Source organism: Mastomys coucha, unplaced genomic scaffold (assembly GCF_008632895.1).
Source record: "Mastomys coucha isolate ucsf_1 unplaced genomic scaffold, UCSF_Mcou_1 pScaffold22, whole genome shotgun sequence".
Taxonomy (NCBI): domain Eukaryota; kingdom Metazoa; phylum Chordata; class Mammalia; order Rodentia; family Muridae; genus Mastomys; species Mastomys coucha.
The window spans coordinates 118,731,845-118,758,048 of NW_022196905.1; the positions used below are offsets into that span (position 1 = coordinate 118,731,845).

At 56.2% G+C, this 26,204-nt stretch overlaps 1 protein-coding gene across 13 annotated transcripts in view; it reads right to left on the reverse strand.

The window, feature by feature from the left end:
- Ncor2 (nuclear receptor corepressor 2) overlaps positions 1-26,204 on the reverse strand; it is a 165,358-nt gene that overhangs the window by 6,381 nt on the left and 132,773 nt on the right. For 3 of the 13 annotated variants that reach the window (XM_031337990.1, XM_031337986.1, XM_031337998.1), the window contains 24 exons: positions 24,933-25,530; positions 19,911-20,031; positions 18,997-19,168; positions 16,157-16,321; positions 15,115-15,251; positions 14,532-14,637; positions 14,317-14,421; positions 14,078-14,175; positions 11,911-12,061; positions 10,287-10,427; positions 9,923-10,003; positions 9,271-9,566; positions 7,949-8,300; positions 6,670-6,891; positions 5,967-6,221; positions 5,563-5,712; positions 5,325-5,456; positions 5,055-5,241; positions 3,107-3,639; positions 2,248-2,400; positions 2,014-2,159; positions 1,656-1,849; positions 759-908; positions 81-226 (listed from right to left, as the gene is read on the reverse strand). In XM_031337990.1, the coding sequence (XP_031193850.1) occupies positions 81-226; positions 759-908; positions 1,656-1,849; positions 2,014-2,159; positions 2,248-2,400; positions 3,107-3,639; positions 5,055-5,241; positions 5,325-5,456; positions 5,563-5,712; positions 5,967-6,221; positions 6,670-6,891; positions 7,949-8,300; positions 9,271-9,566; positions 9,923-10,003; positions 10,287-10,427; positions 11,911-12,061; positions 14,078-14,175; positions 14,317-14,421; positions 14,532-14,637; positions 15,115-15,251; positions 16,157-16,321; positions 18,997-19,168; positions 19,911-20,031; positions 24,933-25,530 (4,791 nt within the window). The remainder of the gene's footprint in view (positions 1-80; positions 227-758; positions 909-1,655; positions 1,850-2,013; positions 2,160-2,247; positions 2,401-3,106; positions 3,640-5,054; positions 5,242-5,324; positions 5,457-5,562; positions 5,713-5,966; positions 6,222-6,669; positions 6,892-7,948; positions 8,301-9,270; positions 9,567-9,922; positions 10,004-10,286; positions 10,428-11,910; positions 12,062-14,077; positions 14,176-14,316; positions 14,422-14,531; positions 14,638-15,114; positions 15,252-16,156; positions 16,322-18,996; positions 19,169-19,910; positions 20,032-24,932; positions 25,531-26,204) is intronic. The other 10 variants (XM_031337997.1, XM_031337996.1, XM_031337993.1 and 7 more) reach the window with 9 other exon arrangements.

Below are 26,204 nucleotides of genomic sequence, written 5' to 3' on the forward strand. Positions count from 1 at the left end.
CCCTGGTGTGTCAGTTAGTACCCACTGCTGACTATCTCCCCCCCCGCCCCCTGCCTGCTCCAGCCCTGGATTCCCCTTACTGTATTCTGGCTCATTCCGGTTGTGGGTGTTGAGTTTCTTGTTGATCTCCTGCTTCTTCGACTTCACCATGGCGGAGTTGCTCTCAGTCAGCTTACTGAAGAAGGCTGGCGGCTGGCTGGTGTTGCCTGGAGACTTAGAGCCCATCCTGTGGGGAGCACGAGACACTAGGGTCAGCAGGCCGGGCACTGTGCTTTCAAACCTTTAGCAGCAGGGCGCTCACCACTTGAGCCATAGTGAGGAGCTAAGGACCAACTCCTTCCTATTCCAGGCCTGCTGGGATCTGTACTTAGTCTTGGCTTAGTTTGTGAGCCTCCCAGGTATACTGTGAATTGCCCCTGAGAACATCTTAATAGCTAGATTTGACACAAGAATCCCCAGGAACTGGGCAGCCATAGGTCACACTCTCCCTGAGGTCCATGTCTATCTACCCCTACCAAGTCGGGTCCAGCTTAGTCAAGTCTCGGATCTGCAGCATGCGATAAAATAGGGCATAGCTCAGGCTGAGAGCCCAGACACATGGATGCCAGGCACACAGATGCTGTCACTGAAACCCCCTGAAGGTCTATCAGCCGCTGAGGCGTGAAGTGATTAATGGCCTCCACACTAGAGGGCTGAGGCCATGGGTGTCCATGGAACTGACACCATCACCTCTAAGCAGGGATTTGTGCCATGGGTACCTGGGCTCCCCCTGTTCCCCATCCCGATACAGCAGTGGGTACGCAGCGCTCCGAGCATGTCCTGGTTCAGTCATGCCCTCTGGTGGGGACACGGGTTCAATGGCATCCTCGCTGCTGCCCAGGACGGATGTTTTGCTGGGTTCTGGGGACCTAATGGAGATAGCAGACCAGCTGAGGACAGAGTTCAACTCCATGGAGAGGATACCCCATTGCTCACAGCGAGGTATCCATGTTTCCCTGTAAATAGCCACTCTGTACCTGAGGTACGGAGACCCCAGCAGGCTACTGAGAGCTTCTGAAATAACCTAACACACGAGCATTTGTTTATTTTTGAGTCGTGTTCTTGTGGTAGAGCCTGCCCTGAAGCTTACAATCCTCTTGCCGCAGCTCCATCACCTGAGTAGTGTGTGCCACTACACTGGGCTGCTCGGGGTGTTCTGAGCCACATTGCGAGCCCATGCCAGGACCTCACTGGTTCCCAGAGATCCCACTGCCTGCATCTGTGCTTCTAAAATCAAACTCGTACAAGATGCCTCATTCTGCTCCTAAACCTACGGCCCAGCTTTTCTCATGCCCCTCCCCAGGCCCAGCCAGGGTAAGTGTGTGTGCACAGTAAGGCACGGTACCTCACTTCCCTATGCCTCAGTTTCCCTATCAGCTAAATGGGAGTGGGACATCTGACCCCTGGCTGAGTTTGTATATATAGGATACTGATTTGGCACAAGGGACCCTTGGGCATGCCACCTTCCCGATTAGGTACTCTGTGTTGGTTCTGGGAACTTAGTGAGTTTTGGTATCCCTAGGCCTCAGTTTCCCATTAGCCTAACACCGGGTTAAGCTCACCCTGCCCCAATGTCCTTCAGCTGGCATCTGATATAGACAGGAGTATATCCTCACCTTTTGCCTCCTTCACTGTGGGGGGATCCCCGGGCTGGGGTGCCATGGTCTGGGGGTGGGAGGTAGAGGTCACTGGGTGGGCGGCGGAGATCCAGGACAGGGCAGCTGGCTCCAGGGAAGGAGTAGAGAGGGGCGGGAAGAGGACCGCTGAGCTGTTGTGGATGGTGGCGCGTGTAGTCCTGTGTAATGACCTCCTGTGGAAAGGAGCAGGTCAGGACTTTCAGAGTAGGGTAGGGCAGACCCTGGTCTGGTCTCTTGGGTGAGTGTCCCCAAAAGACTGAGTGCCAGTGCATGCTAGCATCTGTCTGACTATGGGATGTGGCTCTCCCAATGGCAGAGGCCAGAGATGGGCACTTACACTGATGTGCTGAGCCAAGGTGACCACCCTCTGGTGACCTTTGATGCCTGGGGCAGTCTGGAGGAGTGGGCTGGATGAAGGCTGGCTCTCAGGCAGTGGCCGCAGATGTGGGAGGTGGGCAGCCTCCGCACTGAGCTTCATGGGGCCTGAGGACATGAGCAGAGCTTGTCAGGGGCTGGGGACAGCTTGGAGCCATGCCTCAGTTTCCCCACCTGCTACTCTCCTGGGTGTTACCTGGCTGCTTGTGCCGCAGCTCCCCCTCCAAGTGGCTCTTCTCCAGCTCTTCCAGAGGTTTGGAAAGCCCCTTGTCGTGGGTCAGGCTCGGGGAGCTCACGGGGCTGATGGGCTCCACCCCGTCGGGACTGTAGCCAGCTCTGCTGTGGTAACCTGAAACAGGTGAGCTGTAGTCAGAATGTATGTGGGGTGGGCTTGGGTTTGGGGTGGGCTTGGGACCCATTCCTCCACAGTCTGGGCCTCAAGACTTAAGGAAAGGCGAGAGAAACTGGAGTGGGGTGTGAGTGTGCATGAGGTCAGGGTGTGGTGGTGTGGGGTTCAAGTTGAGTGACACCGGGTCCCTAGGCCCTGTCTTGGCCCAGCCCTATGTCCTGATCACTCTCTTTGGGCTGTATGCTGGTGTGGGAAGAGGAGGTGGGCACCCAGCTTCCCTCCCTCGTCTCCCCCCTCGCTCCCTGCCTTGATTTCCTCCAGGAACAGTAGCAGCAGCACAGTCAGCTGGTAGCCCCTGCATCCCCACTCCCCAAAACGAAGGTGCAGGTGGTGGTGGGAGATGGGTGGCGCGGTCGGAGTCCAAACCACAGATCCATTCATTAAAGGAAAAAAGGCAAAAAATCCAAAAAGAAAAAAGGAGGAAAAAAAAAAGAAAAAGGAAAAAAAAAAACTCATGATGAAAGGATGGGCAAACGATGAGGGGCCCGTGTGGGTGGAGTCACCACAGCGTGCCGACTGACAAGTATGACGGGCTCGAAACAAAATACCAAAACCAACCGAAAAAGGGGGAAAAATTAAAAGCAAAGATCTGAAAATATCTTTAGGCCACAGATGGGGTGGGCAGGCGGCGGGCCGGATGTCTTACCGTCGCCAGGGGAGTCGTTGGCCAGCGAACCTCCTTCTCGCGGCCCCCTTTCGTGAGCAATTTGACGCGTGATTATTGCGTCTATGAACGTGGCCGCTGTCAGGGTGGTCTTACCCAGAGAACGGAGTTCCAATTCCTGGATGGAAAAGGGTTTACTTTGAGTCTTTTCTCGGTGCAGATCTGAGGCCGAGGTGGGCGCCGGCGGGTCCGGACTGGCATGGTGGGGTGCAAGGCTCTTTGCTGGGGTGCGGGCGATGGCTGTGTGGCTGGAGCTGGGGGGTGCTAGGGATCGGGGCTCGGAGCTCTTGCTGGGTGAGGAGGCAGGCTCCCGGGCCGGGGGCTTGGAGAGGAAGGCATGGCCAGCATCAACAACACGAGGCCGCTCGGGCCGGGTAACCCGAGAGGTCTCCTTGGGTAACAGGACGGGTTCCATGAGGGTAGGGTAGACCCCTTCAAGGGTGCCACCAAGTGGGCAGTGGGTGGCAGGCGGGAATGTGGCAGCTGGGCGGACAGGTGAAGAGGTGGAGGTGGACCTGAAAGGAAAGAGAGAGGGTCAGACAGTGCTGGCCAATGGATTCCTACCTCACACCCCGAGAGTCCCTGACTGTGAGAGTCCCTGCCTAGATTCTCACTCCCTGAGCCTCCCAGAATAAGTGTTCTCCTCACTGACCTGGGCTGGGCTGCGCTTCACTCAGTCCCTCTGACCCAGAGCTTTTTTACTGAGTGCCTACGAGGTGCCAGGCACCCTTCCAGATGGTCAGAATACAGCATTTAAGGCAAGGGTACCCAGAGCTTCTGGGAAGACAGTAACAGAGGCAGACTACCCTCTCCAAGGGCATCACACGGCCAGATATAAGCATGGTGTGTGGAGGGTAGGAAGCTCAAGCAGGGCCAGTAGGAGGCACTCCTAGAAGTTGGCAAGAGTGCAGAGCGTCTCAGTGGGGAGGAGCACGTGAGCCAGGAAGCATGGGATGGACTTCAGGCAGAAGGCCGGCATCCCAGCACCAGCCCTGTAGGCAGTCATGGGCAACACCAGCCCTGCAGCCTTACATTAAGCTTTCTGTTCTGTTTTCTCAAGTTGTTACTTCTGGCCTTATACACTAGTGACTATCAACTGACTCGTGCACCCACCCCATCATCCACCCCCTGTAGTCCGTCTGTCCAACCATCCATCTGGCCATCCACCCATTCTTCTATCCATTCATTTGCTCATCTGCCTGCCCACCCAGTCATCCATGGATCCATTTGCTCATTCATCCATATCCACCATATTCCCATCTACCTTTCTATACATCTCAACTTATCTATCCATCTACCCACTGACACACAACCATCCAGCTGCCTATCATCTGCCCATTCATGTGTTTGCCTACCAGTCCATCCATCTGCTCATCCATCACTCATCCACCTATCCAATGTACCCATTCATCCACCCAGGCATGTATCCATCCACTTATACCTATCTATCTGCTCCAGTCTGTCTGTCCGTCCATCCATCCAACTACCTGCCTCATCCATTGTCCCACACAACTGTTCATCCACCATCCAACTGCCCTCTGTCTAGTCATATATGCATCCATCAGTCTATCATCTGCCCATCCATCCATTCATCCATCCATCCATCAGTCCATCCATCTATCCATCCGTCCATCCATCCCCACCCGCACCCATCCCCCGTCTCTTTGTGCACTCTGATACCTGTCTATCCAGAGCATTCTCCATCTTCCTACTGTCATCTTCCCGCCTACTCACTGTGTGCTCTCTCCTCGGGGCCATCCTCCACCTGCCTACATGCCACCAATCTACCCACCCTCTCGTGATCTCACTCACTCACCCACCTTCCGATCCTACTGCCGTCTACTTGACTCTCTGCCCATCTACTCACCCCTCCCACTCAGCAAACCCATCTGTGTGCCCTCCCCCCAGGCTTGTTCCCCCTGGTGCCAACCTGGCCCACCTCAGGACCGTGGGCGTGCCGGGTTCCACGGAGGTGACCACGCCCTTCATGCTCGTGTTGTGCAGCACACTGGGCCTCTGCTGTAAGGCGTCCTGGGTCCGGGGGGAGATGGGCGAGTGCTGGTGGGTGTGGGAGGCGGGGCGGCTGCTGCCCCCAGCCCCGCTGCTCTGCTCCGTACCTGGTGACAGGCCGCCGAGTCAGGGGGCAGGCCCAGGTGGCCCATGAGGACCTGGGGGTGGGGCGGGGTCTGGGGTGCCCTACCAGGTCTCCAGATGGGTGCATGCTCCACTGTAGTGGTAGACGTGAGGATGGACTTGTCTCGTTCTCGCTCACGTTCCCGTTCACGCTCCGATGAAGATGTGGCAGTTGGTTTAGCTAGGTGAGTGGGGCCTCCTAGAAACCCCAGGACAAAAGTGTGAGCCAGAGCCAATGGGCCAGAACTTACCTTCAGGGAATCCAGAGTGAGGCACGAACCCAACCACCCAGTTGCCAGACGCACCTGGGGACAGCGGTGAATTGCTGTGGCGGCTACTGAAGGGTGGGGGTGCGGTGGGGAGGTAGGCAAGGCGGTCGATGGCGGTGGCAGGGGTGCCTGGCGTTGGTGGCACCAGCACGGGCAGGTGTGGCACTTGGGACAGGTCGATAATGCCTGCAGGGGTCAGGGGGGTGTCAGCTGTAGGTGTCTGACCTCCTGTGCCTGCTACGTACACAGCTGCTAGATGTGAACAGATCTAAACAGCACCACCCTCTCTTCTTCTACGGAGCTAGCATGCACCACCTAGTCCACCTGGCCAACTGTGACCCCTCTGCCCACCTTGCACAGTGCATACATAGACACTCTTCTTTTGCAGATCATGACATGGGACAAGCCTCTGCTGATGGGCACAGTCCTAGGCGACTCACCTCGTGGGCCAGCGGCATAATTGAGGGCCAGCGAGGACTCTCTCGGCGACAGACCCCTCAGCATATCGGCGCGCTGGGCCATGGCGGAGGCAGCGTTGTGATGCATCTGCTGTGAGGTGATGTAGTCATTGATGATGGTCTGACGGTTCTCCAGGGCTGCGGTGTCAGGGTAGCCTCGGATGAGGTAAGGCGGGTACAGGTGTGGGTAGGTAGGGCTGGGGGCCAAGTGCCGGGGCAGGTAGTAGGCTGCGGCTGCTGGGGAGGGAGGGGAGGAGGGTCAGGTGACACATGCCTTATTATCACGCCCCCCCACCTCTGCAATGACAGTTTCTTCTTGTGCACCCACATGCCTCCCCAATGCACACGCAGAGCTTAAGACTTGCTCCCTCATCGTGTGGGGTGTCAATGCTTTGGGAAGTGCTCCCCAGTATAATGCATCAAAACGCAGGTCCTGACACCCCAACAAAGGGCCTGTAAAAAGGCTCACATCATATCATGGCACTCACTTACTGCAAGGTACAGATGAGTCCTGCAGGAAAAGAAGCCTACTGAGAAACGAGGCCAAGCCCAGCCCCGGAACCTGCCCTGGGCTAAGCAGCTGATCATCCCGGCACGGAGCCTAGCCCCAGCTCTCCAGACCCCGAGTGCCCACCCAAGGGAGCAGAACCATTCAGCCCCAAATCTACAGGCCCAGGGTACCCACCTGCTTCCAGAGGGATCCCTCGGGGTATGGAGGTGGGGTCAAAGGCCAATGGGATGTGGCCACGATACAGGTCCACACCAGTCACGCCCCGGAGCAAGTGCTCATAGGGGGAGATGGGGTGGGGGTGGTGCTCGGGCACAGTGCTGTGTGGGGACTTGGCGATCTCCCGGGGTGTCGATGTCAGCTTCCGGTCCTGGGACGCCTTGCTGGATAGGAGGCTGCCTGTGGGGGCAGGTCACGGTGGCCTTAGCCTCAGTGGGGCCACCAGGCTGAGCTATCACAAGCCCCAGAGCCTCTTGCCTCTCTGCTCTCGGTTCCTTGTGAAAACATCCACTTACTCCCTGGTCACTATTCCTCATTCACTTCACCAGTCTGACTTAACATAACCATGGGCTGGCAGGTCCCATGAGGAGAAGAGGGAGCACCCCAAGAACAAAGCAGGCAGGAACCCAAGGAGCCATGAGTTCCAGGTAGGAGATGAATCACAAGGTAGGGAGTGCACGGGCTTGAGAGAGGGAAATGTTTGATTATGAGCTCAATGCTTTGGGAAGCACTCCATGATACAATGCATCCAAAGACAGGTCTCACACCCCAACACAATCGCAGGCAGGATGTGGCTGGAACTGGCTGGAGGTGCTCATAGCCTCCCCTAGCCCCTCTGAAGAGAGGGCTAGTACACGGACAGGCTGGGAAGGATTGGAGAATAAGAGTGGGAGAGGGAAGCAGAATGCGAAGCCTACAGAGCGGGAACTGTTTCATTTAAACGATTTCTACTTTAATCTTTTTGTATGTGTGTGCACATGAATGAAGAGGCAAATGTGCCATGGTGTGTGAGTGTGAGTATGAATGTGAGTGTGTGTGTGTAAAATATCAAGAGAGTGAGCTGTCAAGACAATTTCAAAGGTCAGTTTTCACTCTCCACCATATTTGAGACACGGACTCCCATTCATGGCCTGTGACCTCTAGGAGACTCTTGGCCTCCCATCTCACGGTGAAGCATGAGAATTACAGGCGTGCGTGAGTGTGCCTGGCTTATGCAGGTGCTGGGGATTTGAACTCTGGTCTTTATGCTTGTGCAGCTACTTGAGCCTTCTTCTTTGCCTTGATCTGAATTATTTAAAAAACTCTTTGTAAGAGGGAACAAAGAGGGCTCTAGGCAGTGTGGATGCAGGGCTGCAGACAGACTGGCTATAGCAAGAGGCAATGGCCAGGGTATCCTGCGGAAAGTGAGCTATCCCCTCCCCACAGCTGGCAGCCTGCGGGAGCCTCACCCACTGACCTTCCTGAAGGCGTGGCGTGGGCTCCCTTGTAGTCACAGGGGAGCCACGTGGCAGGTGGCTGGTGAAGGGTGCCCCGTGGTCTTCGTAGGTCAGTGGGCTTTGCCGGGGCTTGCCCAGCTCAGGCACGACTGGAGCCCCACGTGTGATGGAGCCCCCTGCACCACTGGTGGTCCCTGACCGGCTCTTCAGACTCTCTTCATAGCAGGCACGCTCCAGGGCCCGGGGGTCAGCCATTATGTCAAGTGGGTGCAAGGCAGGGAAAGGCCGGCCGGGGCTGCCGATGATGGAGCGCACATCGTGTTTCTTGGTGCCAGTGGAGGGTGCCCCGGAGTCGTACTTGAGTGGTGTGCCCTGGGGAAGAGGGTGCAGGTCTATATTTGGCTGGCCGGATGCCACTCTTCCTATGTGTCTATACAGGATGGGGCATCTCTAATCCCTTGGGCAAAAGGACAGAGACCTCTACCAGGACATGATGTCCAGAGGCTGGATGCCCTGCTCACTTGAGTCTGACTACACATCCAGAGCCACCCACTGGTCCAGGGGTACCAGAGTGAGGCTAACTTCAGGTCAACACAAACTTCCTCACGCAGTGGGGCCCCCACCATCTTGCAACACTATGGAATTCTACAGCCAGATGTACCTGTGGCAACCCCAGCTGTGACTCCGGGTCCCGGGCTGGAGTTACACATTCCTTCTCAGGTCTCAGGGGACACCATGGAGACAGGAATTATTGGACATCACAGAGAGGATCCCACAGGGATCCCACAGGGATCCAGGCCAGGGACACTGAGCACAGCTAGGTCCCAGATCTCAATTTCTATTCAATGTTTGTGTTATTATTAAACTTTAAAACTTTGGTGACCAGCATTAAGCCAGAGTACAGCTTTGTAGCCTAGGCTAGCCTCAAATTTACAACTGTCTTGACTTAACCTTCCAAGTGCTGGGCCCCAAAAGAGGAGTGGCACCTAAGTTTTCAAAAGACTTCTCTAGAATTATTCTGGTCCATCACCGAGTGTGTCCCTGCCTCAGGTGACAGCCCTCCCTAGGTGACTTTTTCTGTCTGGCTGTCTTGTCTTTCTCTTTCCCATCAAGCTATGACCAAGGTAGGAGACCAAGGTAGGCTCTAGTCTTGACACATACATGCAGGTGGAGACATGAGCAGCAGCCAAGTGATGAATTAGGGACACAAGACTTGGGTTTCACAAATGCGGTCAGTGACCAGAGCAAGCTGATGACTACTCTGGGCCTCAGTTTATAACCCAATGCAACAAGGGCAGCATTAAAACCCCCTTAGGCTTGCCCATGCCTCGGCCCCTCCTACCTGGGTGATGGAACCCTCCTTCAGAGGCCGTGGTGCCAGGGGTAGTTCAGGTGTGCGGCGCAGCTCCTCTCTCGGGATCTCATGGATAGAGCGGCCTGCCTCCTTCACAGTCGCTACCACACCCTCATGAGTTGGCTTCAGCTTTAGGGGACCCAGAGGGTCCAGGGGCCGGGTCTTGTAGGTCTCAGTCAGGTCCCGAGGTGGTGGCGGGGGCGGTGGTGTGCCCTCTCGCTTCAAGAGCTTGGCCTCCCGACGTAAGTAGTCCTCTTGGGCTTCCACGTACGACCTCGGGATGCCTGCCGGGCAAGCAGCATTGGCTTTTCCACTCACTGCCTTGCCTGGGTCAGAGCGAACCCTCCCTTCCTGTGGGACCTCGGGTGTGTGAACTGACTTTTCTAAGCATGCTTCTTCATATGACGTGAGGATGCTAAGTGAAACCACATTGCTCAGTTTACCACAAAGACACGAGCTAAAGATCCATTCAGTCTGGACCCCCTCCCAATCACTAGCAAGGCGTGCATGAAGCTTTCGAGTCAGTGCCAAGTACAGAGTACTCATTCCACCTAAGAACCATGGATGGGAAACGCCGTTTCCGACCCCTTAGCTGGTATTCGGCCTGGGGGCGGAACTACACACTCTGAGAGGGAAGTACCTTGCGTGATTGAGCCTCGAATGTGATGCTGCTCTTTGAGGTGGGGGCTGTGCTGCTCAGGGATGGCGCGGCCCATGAGTCCTGGGGAGAGTAGGGGTGATGCTACCATATGGTGTCTGGCAGGGCTGGGGTCCACCACCAACAGTCTCCATCATGACGTAAGAACCAGCAAGCAAGCCCCCACCCCCACCCCCGCTTTCACCAGGCCCCATTCTGCACTAGGTTGTGCCTCAGTTTCTCTATCTGTTAATGGCTCCCTCCAGGGAGGGAGGCTCCCTCTCTTTCCATTCCAACCTGGGTACCTGGGGCTCCTGGGCAGTGCTTGCCCCTGGTAAGCGGCTACAGCTACAACGGGGGCACTTACCCTCGATGCTGGCTGAGGTGATGGTCCTGCCCACACGGCCTTCCATCATGTCATAGGTGCGCTTAGGGGCGGCAGTCTCGTGGGGTGGGCCCGAGCTGCTCCTTCCATCCTCCTTGGAGCACTGTGACACGGACATACTACCTGGGAACCGGAAAAAGCACATGGTGTGGGGTGGCTGCAAGGGGCTGGCACCACAGGCATGGAGCTAGGCCCGCCAATAGGCAGAGCCAGAAGGAAGCCCTGCCATCCCACAGGTGGGACCCTAGAACCAGCTCAACTGGCAGAAAGAGCAGGGCATGCCCATCACTGCTGTGTAGGTGGGTGTATGTGCACACTGACAAAGATGCCAACAGCCCGAGTCTGCAGAGAAGCCCCCACAAGCGCCTGCAGATCTTTATGTGCAGAAGTGGCTATGTGTGAGCTCCTGGTCTAAGGACCATGGGAAGCCGGTTTACAGGTGTGCCTCCACGTGCCAGGGACAGAGTGGCTAGCCAGTGACTTGGATGTTCTGGCTATGGGAGATTGCAAAAAAGGGCTGGAGGCTGGGGCTGGGACTGACAGCAGGCGACACTCTGAACTGCCTCAGATGCACTGGGCCCAGAAGAGTCTCACAGGCAATCTCCACCAAGACATGCTGGAAGGTTACAACCAGAGACTGGAGGCTCCCAAGCTGAGTCAGGGCTTCATCTGCTCTATTAGCTCTCAGGGCTGTCACTGGGACATGCAGCCGGCACCCGAGGCAGCTGTAGCCCTTGTCCACAACACTGTACTTTAATGTCAGGTGCCAAAGTCACATAGGGTCACTTGTGACCTCAAGAACCAGGGGGCTCTGTGGCTCAAGGAACAGGGAAGCTGGCAGTCCCTAGGTCGGAAGCAGTGAGTGTTGGTATGGGTGCCTGGCTACTGGCATGAGGTGTGGTTTCCTCAACTCTTAGGCTACGTTTTCTAGCCAGAGAGGAGGGTGACATGGCTCTGCCATAGCCCTTCCATGTCATGGCCCCCCATCGTTCCCAGCCTATATAGGGGGAAGCCGCCAAGGCCAGCCCTGAGCTGGGTTGTATACCTCCAGGATAGAAAGTCACTCCCTGCCTGCTCCCTGGTATCACTTCAGCTCTGCCTGTCTCTAACGATACCTCTACAGACCCCACAGCTTCCTCCCTAACAAGGGCTGCCTTGTCTCCCCGGGGCCAGGAGAATACCCTCATAGAAGGACCATGAACATGAATGTGTCCACCTCCCTAGCTGTAAGGTGGGCAGAACCTAGGCCCAGCCCTCAACCTGTTGAGGCTACCACAACACCAACTCCAAGGGCACCTGGCTGCCATCTGCTCTGCCAGAGGACCCTCCACTCTAAAGCGTAGACACGCCACAACGGCTGTCTGTGGACGCATGTTACAGTCTGGTCTTTATGACTCCTAATCAACAAGAGGTTTCCAACACTCCTTGCAGGGGCATACTGAGCTGGCGGGGACGTACTGTCTGATACGTGCTCCCTGAGCCTCAGCCCAGCAAGGTGACTGCTCTCAGTGTTCTTGTTATGTCTGGGAACGGAAAGAAAGGGGGCCGGGCATAGTGACCCCACCTAACTGCCAGTGCCTCACGGTTGTCTGTCCTCTGTCCTCACCTTCATAGGACAGGACGTGGCCTTTCTTGCCCTCATAGATGACATGGCCCTTGGGCAGGGTGTCCTCTCGTGCCCGGTCAAGGCGACTTGGGCTGTCCTCACCGACGATCCTGCTGATGGTACCCTTGTAGAGGACGTCTGCAGGTGTGCCCTAGAGGGGTGGAGTGGTCACCCAGATCTGTGGGTGACTCCTCACACCCCACCCACAAGGCATGCACAGAACACAGCCACACATGTGTAACTCCCCTCCACAATATTGCCAATGTCACTCATTCTGGTTTCCTAGTGCCAGCGCTGCTGCCAGCGCCCTGCCTCTCACTTGTACCCCCTCAGAGACAGGATACTATCATACTGTTTCATAGAGACAAGGTTTCTCATTCTAGAGCTCAAGTTAGCCCTGAACTCCCTATTCTCCTTCCCGCCTCAGCCTTCCAAGTGCTGGGACTGCTGGCCTGAGCCACCATGCCACGCTGAGTGTCGGATAGGGAAACTGAGGTATAGAGCAGTCACGATCACCCACGGGCCTCTTCCTGGCCTGGAACTGCCAGTGGCTATGGACTCACGCCCTCCCCCCATTTCTGTCCACTATAACTACCAAACATACCTCTGACGCCACCTGACGTCCCTGGGGACATGTCGGACAAACTAAGAAACACTGATGTCGAGGGAGTAAGCCCCTACCACAGGAGTTCTCAAACCGACAACATGCGGTCTCGTGAGGGGGGCGTCACTTTAGGCGACTTCTGTGAACATGACTGCGGTTATCAGTATAGCTTTGGAGCCAGCCCGTGGAGGATAAATTGCTGACGGCTGCTAACAAGTCACCTTGCTTTTCTGAGAATTCATTGGCACACATCTATGCAACGAGGACTTTGACTTGACTCTCAGAGGCCCGCAAATCCTGAGCCCTCGCTTTTATGATCTCAGGAACAGATCTGGTGACGTGCACCAGGCTTTTGTCTCCCTTGGGGCTTGCTCTGTTATAGTCTCCGTGGGGCAGGAGCAGAATGGGGGACTGGGGTGATGTCTGGGTGCGTCGGGAAAAGCCTTCTCAAGTGGCTGGCAGCTGCTTTGCTTGCCAGGCCAGGTGTATGTTAAGAAAGGTCAGGAAGGCTCTGGATGAAAGGGAGGTATTGCTGTTTGGGGCTCTGAGCTTGGAGGGGCTGGCCTCTGATGACAGAAATGCAGCCAGGCCATGGTTCTGCTGTTTATAGTCCCACTGGGCAAAATCCAAAGAACACGGGGAGCCACTGTGGCCCACTCACAGGCTGCTCTAAGACCTAAGTGTAATCCTGAGAGCTGAATGGGACACGGGTCCGCATGGCCCCGGGCTCCAGGGCAGCCAGACAACAGTGAGGTTTGTGGTCTCCACCTGCCACCCATGTGGATCGCATGAATGCCTGGGTCATTATCCCACATAGATAGGCCCTAGAGTGCCGACTTCACTCTCTACAAACCGTAACCTGTGGAAAGGGATACCGAGCCTCTGAGAGCTTGCGTCCCTGAGCACTTGGTCCCCAAAGCTCCTCACGCCAACCTCGAACCCTAAGATCTCTGTGGAGTAACGATCGAGGGCTGCAGCCGCCACCAGGAGGGTGGGGGCTGGACTTTTCGCCTCCAGCTTCTTTCTATTCTTTGCCTTTAAAAGCCCAATATTTCCAAAGAAGCCTGTGGCATGAACGTTTGTCCCCTACAGCGAGTCCAAAGAAAACTGTGGTGGGTGGCCCCATGACTGGAAGTCCGCCTGGGGTATGTGCACTTGGCCACACACAATGGGTACTAAGCCTGGTACCCACCACTGGCTCATGCCTATATGACTGGTGATATGTCAAGAGCCAGCTGCCACCTCTGCTCCTGTTTCTTCTGGTCATGGTAACATGTCACGCTTCTCTCTTCCTGGCCCTGGTAACTTTCTCAGTCCATGTTATGATCTGTGGCTCCTGACAGTCTGGTTACGGGCCTGGCCATCCCCATCTGTGGATGGTCTCTGCCATACCTAACTGCCAGAGACACACAACACTTGTTCTCTTTATCACCCTAGGCCTGTCCCCACACGGTACAGTGACCGACCCTTCAGCTCACTGTCTCTAGTCTCCCTGGAGGTCCTCTCCTCCCATCCCAACCCACTCGGCACGCCTGGCCAGATCACCCTGCCCCCGGAACCTACGTGTGTGATAGAGCCTCGGTAGCTGGGGCCATCTGCAGCCCGGGTACTGGGAAGGCCCTTGGTGATGCTTCCACTGGCGGTGGAGCCCAGTGCTGTCCCTAGAAGATGTAAGACACAGCTCTTAGGACCCCACGTCTGAAAGCCACCCAACTCTGCCTCTTGGTGTTTCAAGGGTGAGGAGACAGTTGTAAATTGGGCTTCAGGCTTTCTGGGAATGAAGGTGATTGGGCCAACCTTACCTCTCAGCACGGAGGTCTCCTGAGCAGTGGGCACTCCCAGACTTTCAGGTGGCCCAGCCTGACCCCGAGGGGACAACTGCTCCTGCTTCACTCCACTGAAGGGGGCTAGGGGTGGGAGAGAGGGTGAGACACAGAAGTCTCAGGCTGCCCCTCCCACTAGAGGCTGCCCACCCTTCAGCACAGGCCATGGGAACCAAAAGGTCATGGGAACTCACCCAGCTTTTTAGGGTCCACAGCAAGAGGCAGCCCCATGGTGAGAGGGCCCATGGGGGCCTTGGCATGCTCTGAGTGGGGCACACGAAGCTGGACTGACATTCCCTGCTAGGGCGAGGAAATAAATCACATGCAGACTCAGTCACAGGGAGAGACTTGCTTTGGACTTCAGGACACGCAGGTCAGAGACGGGGCTGCCGGCCCTCTCAGCTGGAGGACTGCAGACAGGCTAACAACTGCCCAAGGCCACTGTCCACATAAAGGACACAGTGTGACTGCTTCACACACCATGTGGTGAGCGCAGGTAGGATGCAGGGGTGGCCAAGGGCTTACGACGTGACAATCGACAGCCTGCAGCAGCTGCAGCTCCCCACCCTCTCACTGGACAGAGGATGAACTGAGGCCTACAGACATTGAGTCACCTGCCTGAGGCAGTAGAACGCACAGCCTGTAATCCACGTAGCCCTATAGGCTGGCCTGAGTAGCATGAGTCTAGCCAGCTCCCACCCAGCACCAGCCCTGGAAACATCCCATGGCTCAAAAAGGCTCCCTGTAATGGGGAGGCCTAGCCCAAGAGGTACTTGCCTGGGAGATGGCACCCAGCTGCCTCTCAAGTACTGCGGGATGCTTGGCAGAGGAGATGAGGGGTGGGGGGTTAGAGATGGGGGGACGTGGCAGGACGGGCCGGGCACTATCGTGGAGGCCCAGAGGCAGTGGGTGACCTGCAAGGAAACAGGAGATGTATACTGGGGGCTCCTCTACACGTCTCTGCTTCAGCGGCCTGGGGGCTCCTCTACACGTCTCTGCTTCAGCGGCCTGGGGGCTCCTCTACACGTCTCTGCTTCAGCGACCTGAGCACTCTCACAGGAACCCCACAGTCCTGGATCCTCCACACCTGTACCATCACCTCCTGATCCACATCCAAGCTTCTAGGCTAGCACCCCAATTCCCACTCCCTCCCTAGATTCTATTCTCCTCACAGGAGCCAAAGAGATCTTTCCCAGAGTCAGCAGGCCATCCCCTCCCTATGCCTTCAGGAGAGTCACCTCTGGCATGGATTTCAGTGGCACGTGACTGGGGATCCCTGGGCTCACTGGATAATATTTTCTGCTGTGACACTTTGATCTAGTGCCTCAAATATCCCGACTCTTTCTTGCTTGCACATGCTGTTCCTTGTGACTGGCATGCCTTCCCTTGTTCTCTAAGCTCTGTCAGTACACTTGTCCCACGGGGTCAGCTCTACCTGGGCCTGCCACTGGTTATTGTTGGCCCCTGGCTGGGTTACTTTTAATAGTGGTGGCTTGCCCCAAACAGTCTCATAGCACCTGTCAATCAAGATTGCCCACCCCTCCCTCGACTGACCATTCTCTTTGTCACTGATGAGAAATCTCTCCCATGCTGGCCTCCCCCTTCCAGCTTCAGTACCTCCCAAGGCTGCCTATGGTCACGGCAGGTAGTGTGGAAGCTTTCCCAGGTTTCAGAAGACGCCCAGCTCCGCAGTACTGAGCGGGCCACACCTCCAGCTAAGGTCTCATCTGAGAGAGCAGGCACCATAGAGCCCTGCGCCAGTGCAAAGAGCTGGCTTTCCACTGCCGGCACAGACCTAACTGGAGTGCTGCCCACTCACCGGGGGGTGTGTAGGAGAAGGCGGAGGGGTCTGCGGCGTGTGGGGAAGTCTTGATCACCTCCCGTGGAGGGATGGGGAAGGGTAGGCCCGAGGTCCAGCGTGGGGGCTCAGTAGGTAGCTTCGGGCCCTCAGTTGGGAAGGCTGGAAAGAACGTGGGTTTCTCTGCTGAAAGAGGGTTAAGGTGGGCAGTCAAAGAGGGCTCTGCCATCTCCACACCCTCAAACCCCATTGGCCAGCTGTGACAGGATCCTGACAAGAGGGCCACTAGGACATGTCAGCAGAGGTGTCCTGCTATGTTCCCATGATACCTGCTTGGTATAGGACTAGTTCATGGCCAGGCCCACAGGGACAAGTACGACAGAGAGCATGTATCAGAGGAATAATCTCTGCTTCATGGTTCCCTGCAGAATGCCACCAGTTGGGTATAGAGGACCAAGAGTGCTGGGTCAGGCTTGCTGACCTCCCTGACTGCGGCTATAGCAGCCACTGTAGATGAGCACGGGACAGAGGCAGTCTGAGTGCTAGCCATCTACTATGCCAGTCATAGGCTGAGCTCCAGCCGGGCCTTGATGAGCCTGTATGCTCCACTGAGGACAGTGACTAGAGCCGTTTGATGAGGTCTCTTTGGTCACCTGCCAGATGTGGCTCTGTCTAGATTGGAGCCCATGTGGCCACAAACAACAGCATAAGGTAGCTCTCTTTCAGATGTCACAGCTGGTTTGCTCCTTTCCTCTCCAGATGGGAAGACTGAGGCCCCAGCTGCTGAGTACAGGGGAGACCTAAGGATGCAGGCAGCTGGCTGCACCTCGTGGCTGTGCCACATAGCCCAGATCCCCTGTTGATTCTCAGGTGTTGACTGTCCAGGGACAGGCCAGCACTCACTGAAGCTCCACCAAGCTCTGGCTTTAGCTGTGATCTGTTCTGAGCTGCAAGCCTTGGCTAGATACATTCTGGGGATCATAACCCACCCCGAACTCGTGAAGGACAGTGGCCCTGGCCTTGGAACAGGAACTGACAGCTAAGTGTCTCGCAGATCACCTCCACACAGCCTTAGGCGGTCCTGAAGGAAAGCTGGAGCGAAGCAGAGGCCCAAGTGGTACACTCTACATCTCTCCTTTACGGGAGACCAAACTCCACCTGAACTCATACCCCAGAGAGGTGGTGGGCCACCAAAGTAACCCGTGTGGTATTCACATTCTCAACCTCCAAGGCTTGCTCTGAACCAGGAAGTTCAAACACCTGGTGCCGTGGCCCGGTGTGTACCTTGGCTGCCCCGTTCAGCGTGGCTCTGGAGAGCTGGGGACAGAGAGGAAGTCTCAGGCTGGAAGGAAATGGGGTCAGACTCAGCCAATGCAGGCAGGTGGCCGAGAGCCAGGACTGACAACCTGTTCCTCCAGCAGGGCCTGGGGATCCCAAGGGACCTGCCTGGCCTGGAAGCTCCCTGTTGGAGCCAGGACAGAGAAGACTGGCTTCCTGCAGGCTGGGTTCATGTGTCCCCTGGGGAGCAGAACTGTGGCCAGACCACGTGAGAGACAGAGCCTGCCGCCAGGTGCAACGTTCCCCTGGGAGGAGTCTAGGAAACAACGTAGCACTGGCCACAAGGATGGGCCCAGAACCAGCCTCAGGGACCGTGGATTGCTGGCTCTTTTCCCAGGGACTGGGGCCTAGGGCCCAACTCAGCAGGACCTGGCTGGCCCTGGGTGGCTCCAGCCCTACTCAGCCACAGCTGCCTGGCCAGAGCCCGAGCAGCGCCTTTCCCCTGCCCTTACTGTCATCTTGAGTCCGGGCAGCTTCTCTCGACACACTGTGTTCTATATATCTGGCCCCTTAAAGCCCACCCTCGTTGTAGTGCGCTCCGGTCCCAGCTCCAACAAGACACCCCTGCCCTCGTCCCCCAGGGGTCATCACTATGTCCTGGTGGCTTGGCCTCAGGGACAAACTCAAGCCTCCCCTTCCTCCCACTTCCAAGGCCACCTGTCAAGTCCAGGCTGCCCTAGAGCTTTCAGGAGGAGCGCCTCAGCCCGCCTCCCACCCCTGCCCTACTCCCTTCTACTCTTTCTCAACAAGAATCAGACCCTAATCTGATGACATGCCCCTCCCAAAGCAATGTCACTCCCAAATCTGTCACTCAAAGCTACTCTCCGCCTTAGCTACACAGTTTCCTTCCCATTTCCCTCTTTGACCTCCTCCCCCACTCCCAGTCCCGAAGGGCCTTTCCCCATTATCTCTTCTCTCCTCACCAGAACTTTGTGGGACACACAGCCCACTTGTGCCTGCCCTGCACCTGCCCCACCCCACTTGTTTCTCGTGCCTGCCACTACTAAGTTAGGCAGAGCCTTGACCGCCCTCTGACAACCCTAGTGCTCAGAAGCACTGATGTGCAAATACCACGGGGCCCTGGCAGATGCTGCCCACTACCTGCACAGGAGGCTCTGTGCTGCCGACGCAGGGGTGTCGACAGTGGGTAGGCCATTCCATAGACAGGGAAAGGCTAGCCAGGATAGCTCGGTAAGTCCTGCTGTTGTTCTAAGACAGTGACCTACACTGCACCCTCAGGGAGCCCAAAGGTCACATGGGACCTGATTCACACCAAAGGAGAAGCTGGCTACACATATGTTTGCATGTACACTCACAGACATACACACCACACCCCAACCCTAGATTGCCTCTGGTTTCTCAAGAGCCTCCAGCCCGAGCTGCTCCTGGAGCTCTGTGGATGAGCCCTGTCATCTGCTACCATAACAATGTATTCCTCCCAGCCAGGGCCAAACTGCCATAGGAACACAACAGCAAAGTGGGCTGCCTCTCACTCCCACTGCATCCCTGTGCCCAATACTCACCCTCTTTCTCAGTAGGAGGCACCGGGCTCCGGCACTTGCCACGTGGACTTCCTCCCGACTGCTGAGACACGTCACCCTCTGGCTGTAGGTGCTGCGTGGGTGGAGGCACAGGGGGAGCTGGCTTTGGGGGTACTGTGTCCTCCCGGGGGGGCTCATGGACCTTGGTAACCTGCTGGGGGTATGGGGTGGGCATGAACATCTTGGCCCCATGTCAGAGGTTGACAGGTTGGGGAGTGGCCATGTGGCCAATACAAAAGCCAGGTATAGAAAGGCAGCCACATCCCACTTAAAGCCCCCATGAGGAGGCAGAGCCTTAGCATGAGACATAAGGACGGGGTCATCACCATCAAACAAGGGCCTGTTTCCGCCGCCCAGTACACCCCACATCACTAGGAATCAGGAGTAAGAAGTAGCAGCTACGTGGGCTTTGGGGAGCTGGCAGTGAGAGGCCAGACACACACGTCCGCCACTTAAGCCTGACAGACCGGCCAGTCTGGACCTCCACAAACTGCTGCTTTCAAGGGAAAGGCAAAACCTAGAACTTAAAAACGGAAATGGCTGGGGAAACTAAAGCCAGCCAAACGTCTTTAGAAAACGGGGAGCTCCCAAAGGCCCCAAAGACAGACCTGAAAGGGCTTGGACATTAGCTGGCTGAGGTGTCGTTGGGTCTGGGGGCTTGCTGGCCACCGCTGCCTGGTCTGGGGCGTGGGGGAACCTCTGCAGAGCGACTGTTCAGACCAGCCTTCCCGATCTCCCAACTCCTCCCAGGACTGCCTATCACCAGTCCTGTGTACACATCTCCATCTCTGGGAGCCGCTAGCCTGGGGAAGAGCCTCCCTCCACAGGCAAAGTTCCAACCAGCAAGGCTGAGCACACAGGAAATCAAGTTCAAGGTGGATGTAGAGTTCACTCACAATAGGGGGAATGGCGGCCGCTCGTTGCTTCAGCTGCTTCAGGTCCAGTGGCTTCTGGGGCGAGGTACTGGCCCGGGGATCTCCGGCTGGGGTTAGGAGGCTGGGCCTTGGTGACAGCAGCCTGGGGAGGGACAAGCGTCAGGTCAGGCTGGAGCATCAGCCACAGGCTCTTGGAGGGCCTTCCTGGGAAAGGGGGCTGGGGCAGTCCTGCCTCCATGGCTTTTCCTTTAAGTCCTGGATGGTGGGGCCCGTCAGGGAGGCTCTCAGCAGAGTCCGGTTGCCCCAGCCAACACACTCTGCTGGGTAGAGGCACTCCTCTGGACCACACAAGCCACTGCTCCAAGATGGCCTCAGGGCAAAGAGGACAGCTGAAAAGACCTAGCTGGGCGCCTAGGCCATGCAGGCCCTCAGGGAGTGGCCGGAAGGCCACAAACTCAACCGGATCAGGGTGGAGGGACATGGAGAGATTCCTTGGAGATTACTTCTGTCTCAAACCCAGAGTCAGAGCAGGCTGAGCCCTGGGATGGGGCGGATGACTCTACTAACAGGAGCCTGTGTGTATTGGACCCAAATATGTCTCTGTGTTTAGTTCTGTCCTTGGGGGAAGGCAATTTTCATGACCTCAATGATGGGGGCTGAGCTCTGGGTACAGCTCTAGAATTTGGGCAGGGGAGAAATCTCGGGAAGGTCCTTGAAAACACACCAGGGGCTATGTACCCCTGGGTACTAAGACCATCCTGGTTCAAGGCACATGAAGCCACATAAGCTAGAACTTTAGCTTTGGGGTGAGAACTCCTGACAGCTAGGACCACAGGGGACACAGCAGAAGAGGGTGTGTCTCATTCAGCCAACGGAGGGGCATAGACTCTACCACAGCAGTATACATGCAACAGGCCCTGTGGGTAGCAGCCTGCTGCCCGGATCTGCTACACGCTCAGCCAAAGCGGGGAGAACAGACAGGCAGGAGGATGCCTGCTGAAGTGGCCTGAGGCAGGCAGAGGGGACAGGAAGAGGAGGCCACCCTGGCTCCTCCATCCATCCCTCCTGTCCTACCTGTCCACACCCATGGCGGAGGCTCCTCCCTGCCATCCTCCCCAGACCTCACGTGGTCCATGTTCCGTCTGGCCCACCCTCCCTCAGCCATTTCCTTCCCTTCCTTCTGTTCCTTCTTTTTGGCTTTTCCACAAAGGCTTCTCTGTAGTCCGGCTGTCCTGGAACTCACTCTGTAGACCAGGCTGGCCTCGGACTCAGAGATCTGCCTCCCAAGTGCTGGGATTAAAGGTGTGTGCCATCATGCCCGGCTGCCCCTAGCCATTTTTATGACTAGCTTTGATAAACTAGAATTGAAATAAAATACTACACAGGCTTTGAAAACCTCCTCAGAAGGTCTTGCCCAGGTTGGGTGGGGTGGCATGGCACCTGTCATTCCACCATTGCAGAGTCTGAGCAGGAAGACTCTACAAGTTGAAGGCCAAACTGGGCTACATAGTGAATCCCACTTAGGAAACATCAGAACCAAAACAAGGCTTCCCCACTAACCCTACATTGAGCTGAACCATTCTCAGGAGAAGTGAAGATGTGCACCACAGAGAAACCAGCACGTGAGTGTTCTCAGCAAACATAAGTCACGCAGATACCCACAGACAGATGCTGAAAGAACACACAAGGCAAGGGGGCTGCCATCCAAATCACAGGGCCCTGACCTTTGCCCTACAACACAGTGCTATGCAAGAGAGACCAGACATAGTGGCCACATGCCCTGCTCCCTTCCCAGGACATCACACCGTTGCCATCAGTGGATACACACAGCTGGGAAGGCTGTGGGGTCTCCCCTAGGGTGATGATGGCATGGTCTGTAATGACACTATGAGACACTGAAAACACTCAATGTCACAGGACTGCAGGCCCTAGGTGGTGTGCAAATGAGTTACAGCTCTCTAGAGCCACCAAGAAGAAGGTGTGCTGTGAAGGAGGAGGACGCTGCTGCTGCTGCAGTAAATCCGGGGGAGCATTGTCACCTCCGTCTACGTAGCAGTAGACAACAGCAGCAAGCTTCGGCGCTGAAACTGGACTTTTGTGCACATGCAAATACGTCTCTGCAGAAATTCAAATTGCGTTTCTAGTACGTGATGGTGCACACCTGGGAACTAAGACCTTCTCCACAAGGACAGCCAGCGTGTGTGCCTTGGTTTCCCCATTATCTCCAGGCAGGCTTAAAGCTAGAATGATATCCTAGAGCTGGAGAGATGGCTCTGTGGTAAAGAGCAGAGACCCAGGTTTGGTTCCCAGAACCCATAAGGTGGCCCAGTACCAGAAGACCTGAGGCTCTCTTCTGGCCTCTGTGGTCATCGCATAAGAATGTGGCACACAAACACTCGGGCAGGTGTGCAAACACACACATACATAAAGGAGCGGGAGAGGTGGCTCAGGGGTACACTGCTCTTGCAGAGGACAGAAGCAACGCCAGGTGGCTTAACAGCCTCGCTCCTCCACAGACACCAGCGCTCATGTGCACAGACTCATACGAAGGCACATAATTAAAAATAGTAACAAAAAGAGCTTTGACGATCTCTGGCCTTCACAGGACCCAAGACGAAAGCCCCACTGGTGACTAGATTCCCTGCTCCAGACCTTTGAGAAGCATTGACCTTCGGCTCAGAGGCTACAGGGCCTTTGTCCTACCTGGCTCCTCCCTGTTCTCAGGCTTCCTCTCCACACTAAGAGCAATAACCGTCCTTAAAGGGTTACCTGCTTCGAGTCACACATACCATCCACATGTCTCACGAGAGACACGCCTTTCTTCTCACCAGCCCGAGAGCAGTGGGGAATCAGCCCTGCTGGTCCTGAGTCTCGGATCCCCAGGGACCTGCCCAGCACATGCTGCCTCAAACCCTGTGTACCTGGCCACGGGTCATGGTTCTAACAAAACAAGTCTGTGGCTATGACTTTACCCATTGCAAGTGTGGAAACTGAGCTTGGGGGGTTGGGGGTGGGGGGGCTTTCCAAGGTCCAGCTCTACTAGAAAGTACCATGTCCCTACTCTTAAAGTGAGGCAGGGCTGCAAGCCTCCTTGCAAACTCCAGGCTAAGCTGGCCTGGGCACTGCAGCAGTGAGCAGCAGAGGCCCAGAGAGGCCCGAGGCTGCTGGCCTGCAGTAGTACTTCCCTTACTACCCGCCACCTCCTGCTGCCATGGTGTGGCTGGTGAAGGTGGTAAGCTTCCCCCCGCCAGGAAGTCTTGCTATGAGCACAGGTAGGCCCCAGGGCACAGAGGGTGTCTGGAGGCCCAGCCTAGGAGCTAGACAGCAAGCAGCAAAGGTAACTCCTGGCTAGTGTTACTGGAAATAGGAGCTGGAACTGTGAGGCCTGACCGGAGCCTACAGAAGTCTGAGGAGTGGACTGGTGTTCAGTGTGGCACCCCATGCCCGGCTCTGTGGCCTATGCGTCTACCATCCAGACTCCAGAGGGCCATGCTAGGGCCACCTGTGGCTCTGTGGCAATCTCTCATCCCAGTAGAGTCCCTGGTGGCACTGAAGCTGCCATGGGCCCTATGTTGTGCCTATCAGGCAAGAAGCTGGGGACACGGGGTGGGGGGTGGGGCCTCTCAAAAACCCGCTGGCCACCTTCTGCTTATCCAGGGCCATCTGTTGTCCACCTGCTCCACGTGGGCCCTACCAGTGGACTCCTCAGGGAATACAGAAGGTCTACAAAGCATCCATTTCAAATCCACCAGCCCTGAGGGGAGAGGGGAGCCTGGGGAAGCAGGAAGGGCGCTGTGTGGGCCGGTCTGAAGGTCATGGTCTCCTCCCTTGCTCTGCTGGAATTTTTCAGAGACTTGAGGGGAGAGAAAACAGACTCTGCTGTTTGCAGTCAAAATAAACACAGCGCACTGCCTCATCACAAAACAACTGCGGCTGCCCAGAGGTGGGTGGGGCCGTCCAGATGTGACGGGGAGGTTTCCAGACTGTCTCACCTAAAACCCCAGGGAGCACACTCCACAGATCCACTACCACCTCAGAGATAAGCTGGGGTGATTGCGCCGCCAGGGGCCTCCATCATCTCAATCACAGCAACAATCTGTCTCACTGGGACCCCCCTCATCCATGGCCTGGCCCTTGTAGGCAGCAGTCTGCACGTCTTAACACAGACGATGGCCAGGCCCATGAAGTGGTCCCCACTGTGCACACCTGGCTGGCTCCTAGCCATGGCCTTTGCATCGATGGTTCTCACCACAGAAGGGAAGAACTGTGTCCCTGCATCCCAGACCTAACTCTGGGCCCCGGTGCATTGAGATCAGGAAGCTGTGCTGATGTACTCATGGGAGACTGGCAACCTTTAAACAGAGAGGTACAGGGGAAACCTAAGATCAGAGTGCTGTGTCTCTAAGTCAAGGCCTATAGGCATCCATCAGCAGTGAAAGATGGAGTATGAGTGACTCCAGGACACCTGGATTTGGACCTTCTACCTCCAACACTCTGCTACGTCACGCCATCTGGTCTGAATCACAGCTGGAGGACAGCAACATTTATTTCTCCCTGGAGCCTTCTATGGCTACTTCCCTTCCTTCCACGGTTCCCTTCTAGAATGATTTGAATGTTTAGTCACCAAGGAGTGAAAATCCTTCTAATCCTTTCAAATAGTATCACTCCTTGTGGGTGTGGCCTTGTTGGAGGTAGTATGTCATTGGGAACAGTGGGCTTTGAGGCTTAGTATCAGTGTACACAGCTCTACCCTGCCCCCCTTCCCCACTGTGTCTCTCTCTGCCTGTGGATGATTCGGGCTAAACCTCTGCAACTGTAAACCACCCGAGGATTAAATGTTTAATTCTGTAGTATCTCTTCACAGGAAGAGAACAGAGACTAAGATGGTCTCAGTCTCATGTTGACCCCTACAAACCAGCCCCAGGCTCCAATGTACGCAGGGCCACCTGTGTTGTGGCAAACTGAGTGTGCTCCCCCTATTTGCAGAACACACAAGCTCGCCAGATGCCTCTCATCTGCCCTTGTCACCTCCCTCCGGCTCACCTGCCCTTGTCACCTCCCTCCGGCTCGTCCACCTCATCTGCACTGCAGGTGGCACTGGAGTCGCTGTCCTGGGTGACACCCGAGCTGGAACCCTTGGTCACAGCTGCCTTGCTACCAGCCTCCTCCACCTTAAGTGGTGCCTCAGACACAGTCTCAATGGCCTCTGTGCCCTTGGCTTTGTCTTCAGGCTCCTCCTCAGTCTCCTCCTTGTGGTCACTCTTTACACTCTCTGGGGGCTCCTCGGGGACCTCGGGCTCCTCTGTCTTTCCCACATCGATCACCAGCTCCTCGGTCTCAGCCTTCTGCTCCTTGGCATCCTCAGTCTGGGGAACCGTAGCAGCCTGGGCTTCCTGCTCATCCTTGTCAACAGTAGCCAGGGGTGCGGCAGGTGATGGGGAAGCCTCTGGGGATGGTGGGCCACTGGCATCAGGGGCTGGGGAGGGCTCAGGAGGGGCTGCTGTGGGTTCTTCTGGAGGAGGAGCAGGTGGCTGGGTGGCAGCGGGCAATGCTTCTGCACCAGTGGGTTTAGGCCCAGTGTCCTTGGTGGCTTCCGCGTGCGGGGATGGGACACTCTCAGTATCAGAGCTGTTGTTGACAGCTGTTACATGCAGGGTAAGAGGAAAGGACTAGATCAGCTACTCCATGGATGTGACAGTGCTCTCAAGCAATACCAGAAAAGCCCCAGCTCCTAGCCTCCGGGTGAGCCTTGTCCCTCACGAGCCCTGCAGCTTGCAACTCTGGCTTCTCTTTCCCACTGCCCACAGACTGGCCAACCCCAACCCCTAGACTCCCCATGTAGCCAGTGTCCTTCCAGGGCCAATCCAAGGACAGGCTCAAGACAGGCCTTCATCTGAGGTCTGCAGATACGGTCTGGGCACCACTCAGCTCGGTACCCAACTTTTGGTACTCCATGGGAAGCTCGGGGCTTCTCTCAAGCTTTAGTTTCTCCAGCCACAGAATGGGGAACCAAACCTCCCTGGAGGCTATGCAGGAGAGTGACTGTTCAGGCCCTGGGACCATGAGCACATTACAACATGGCTGACAACACAACACGATACAAGACCACTGCATTGGAGCACTCCTTGAAGGAGCATGTCTACTATTCTGGCACCCATGGATTTGAGGCTGTGTGTGTGTGTTCCTCCATTTTCTGTAAAATAGACACCCAGAGACAAGGCTGAGGACACAGAACAGGGAAGGATTCCAGAGAGGAGAGACAGGTAGGGCATGCTGTCTACAGACACTTTCTAAAGGGGCGGGGGGGGGGGGGGG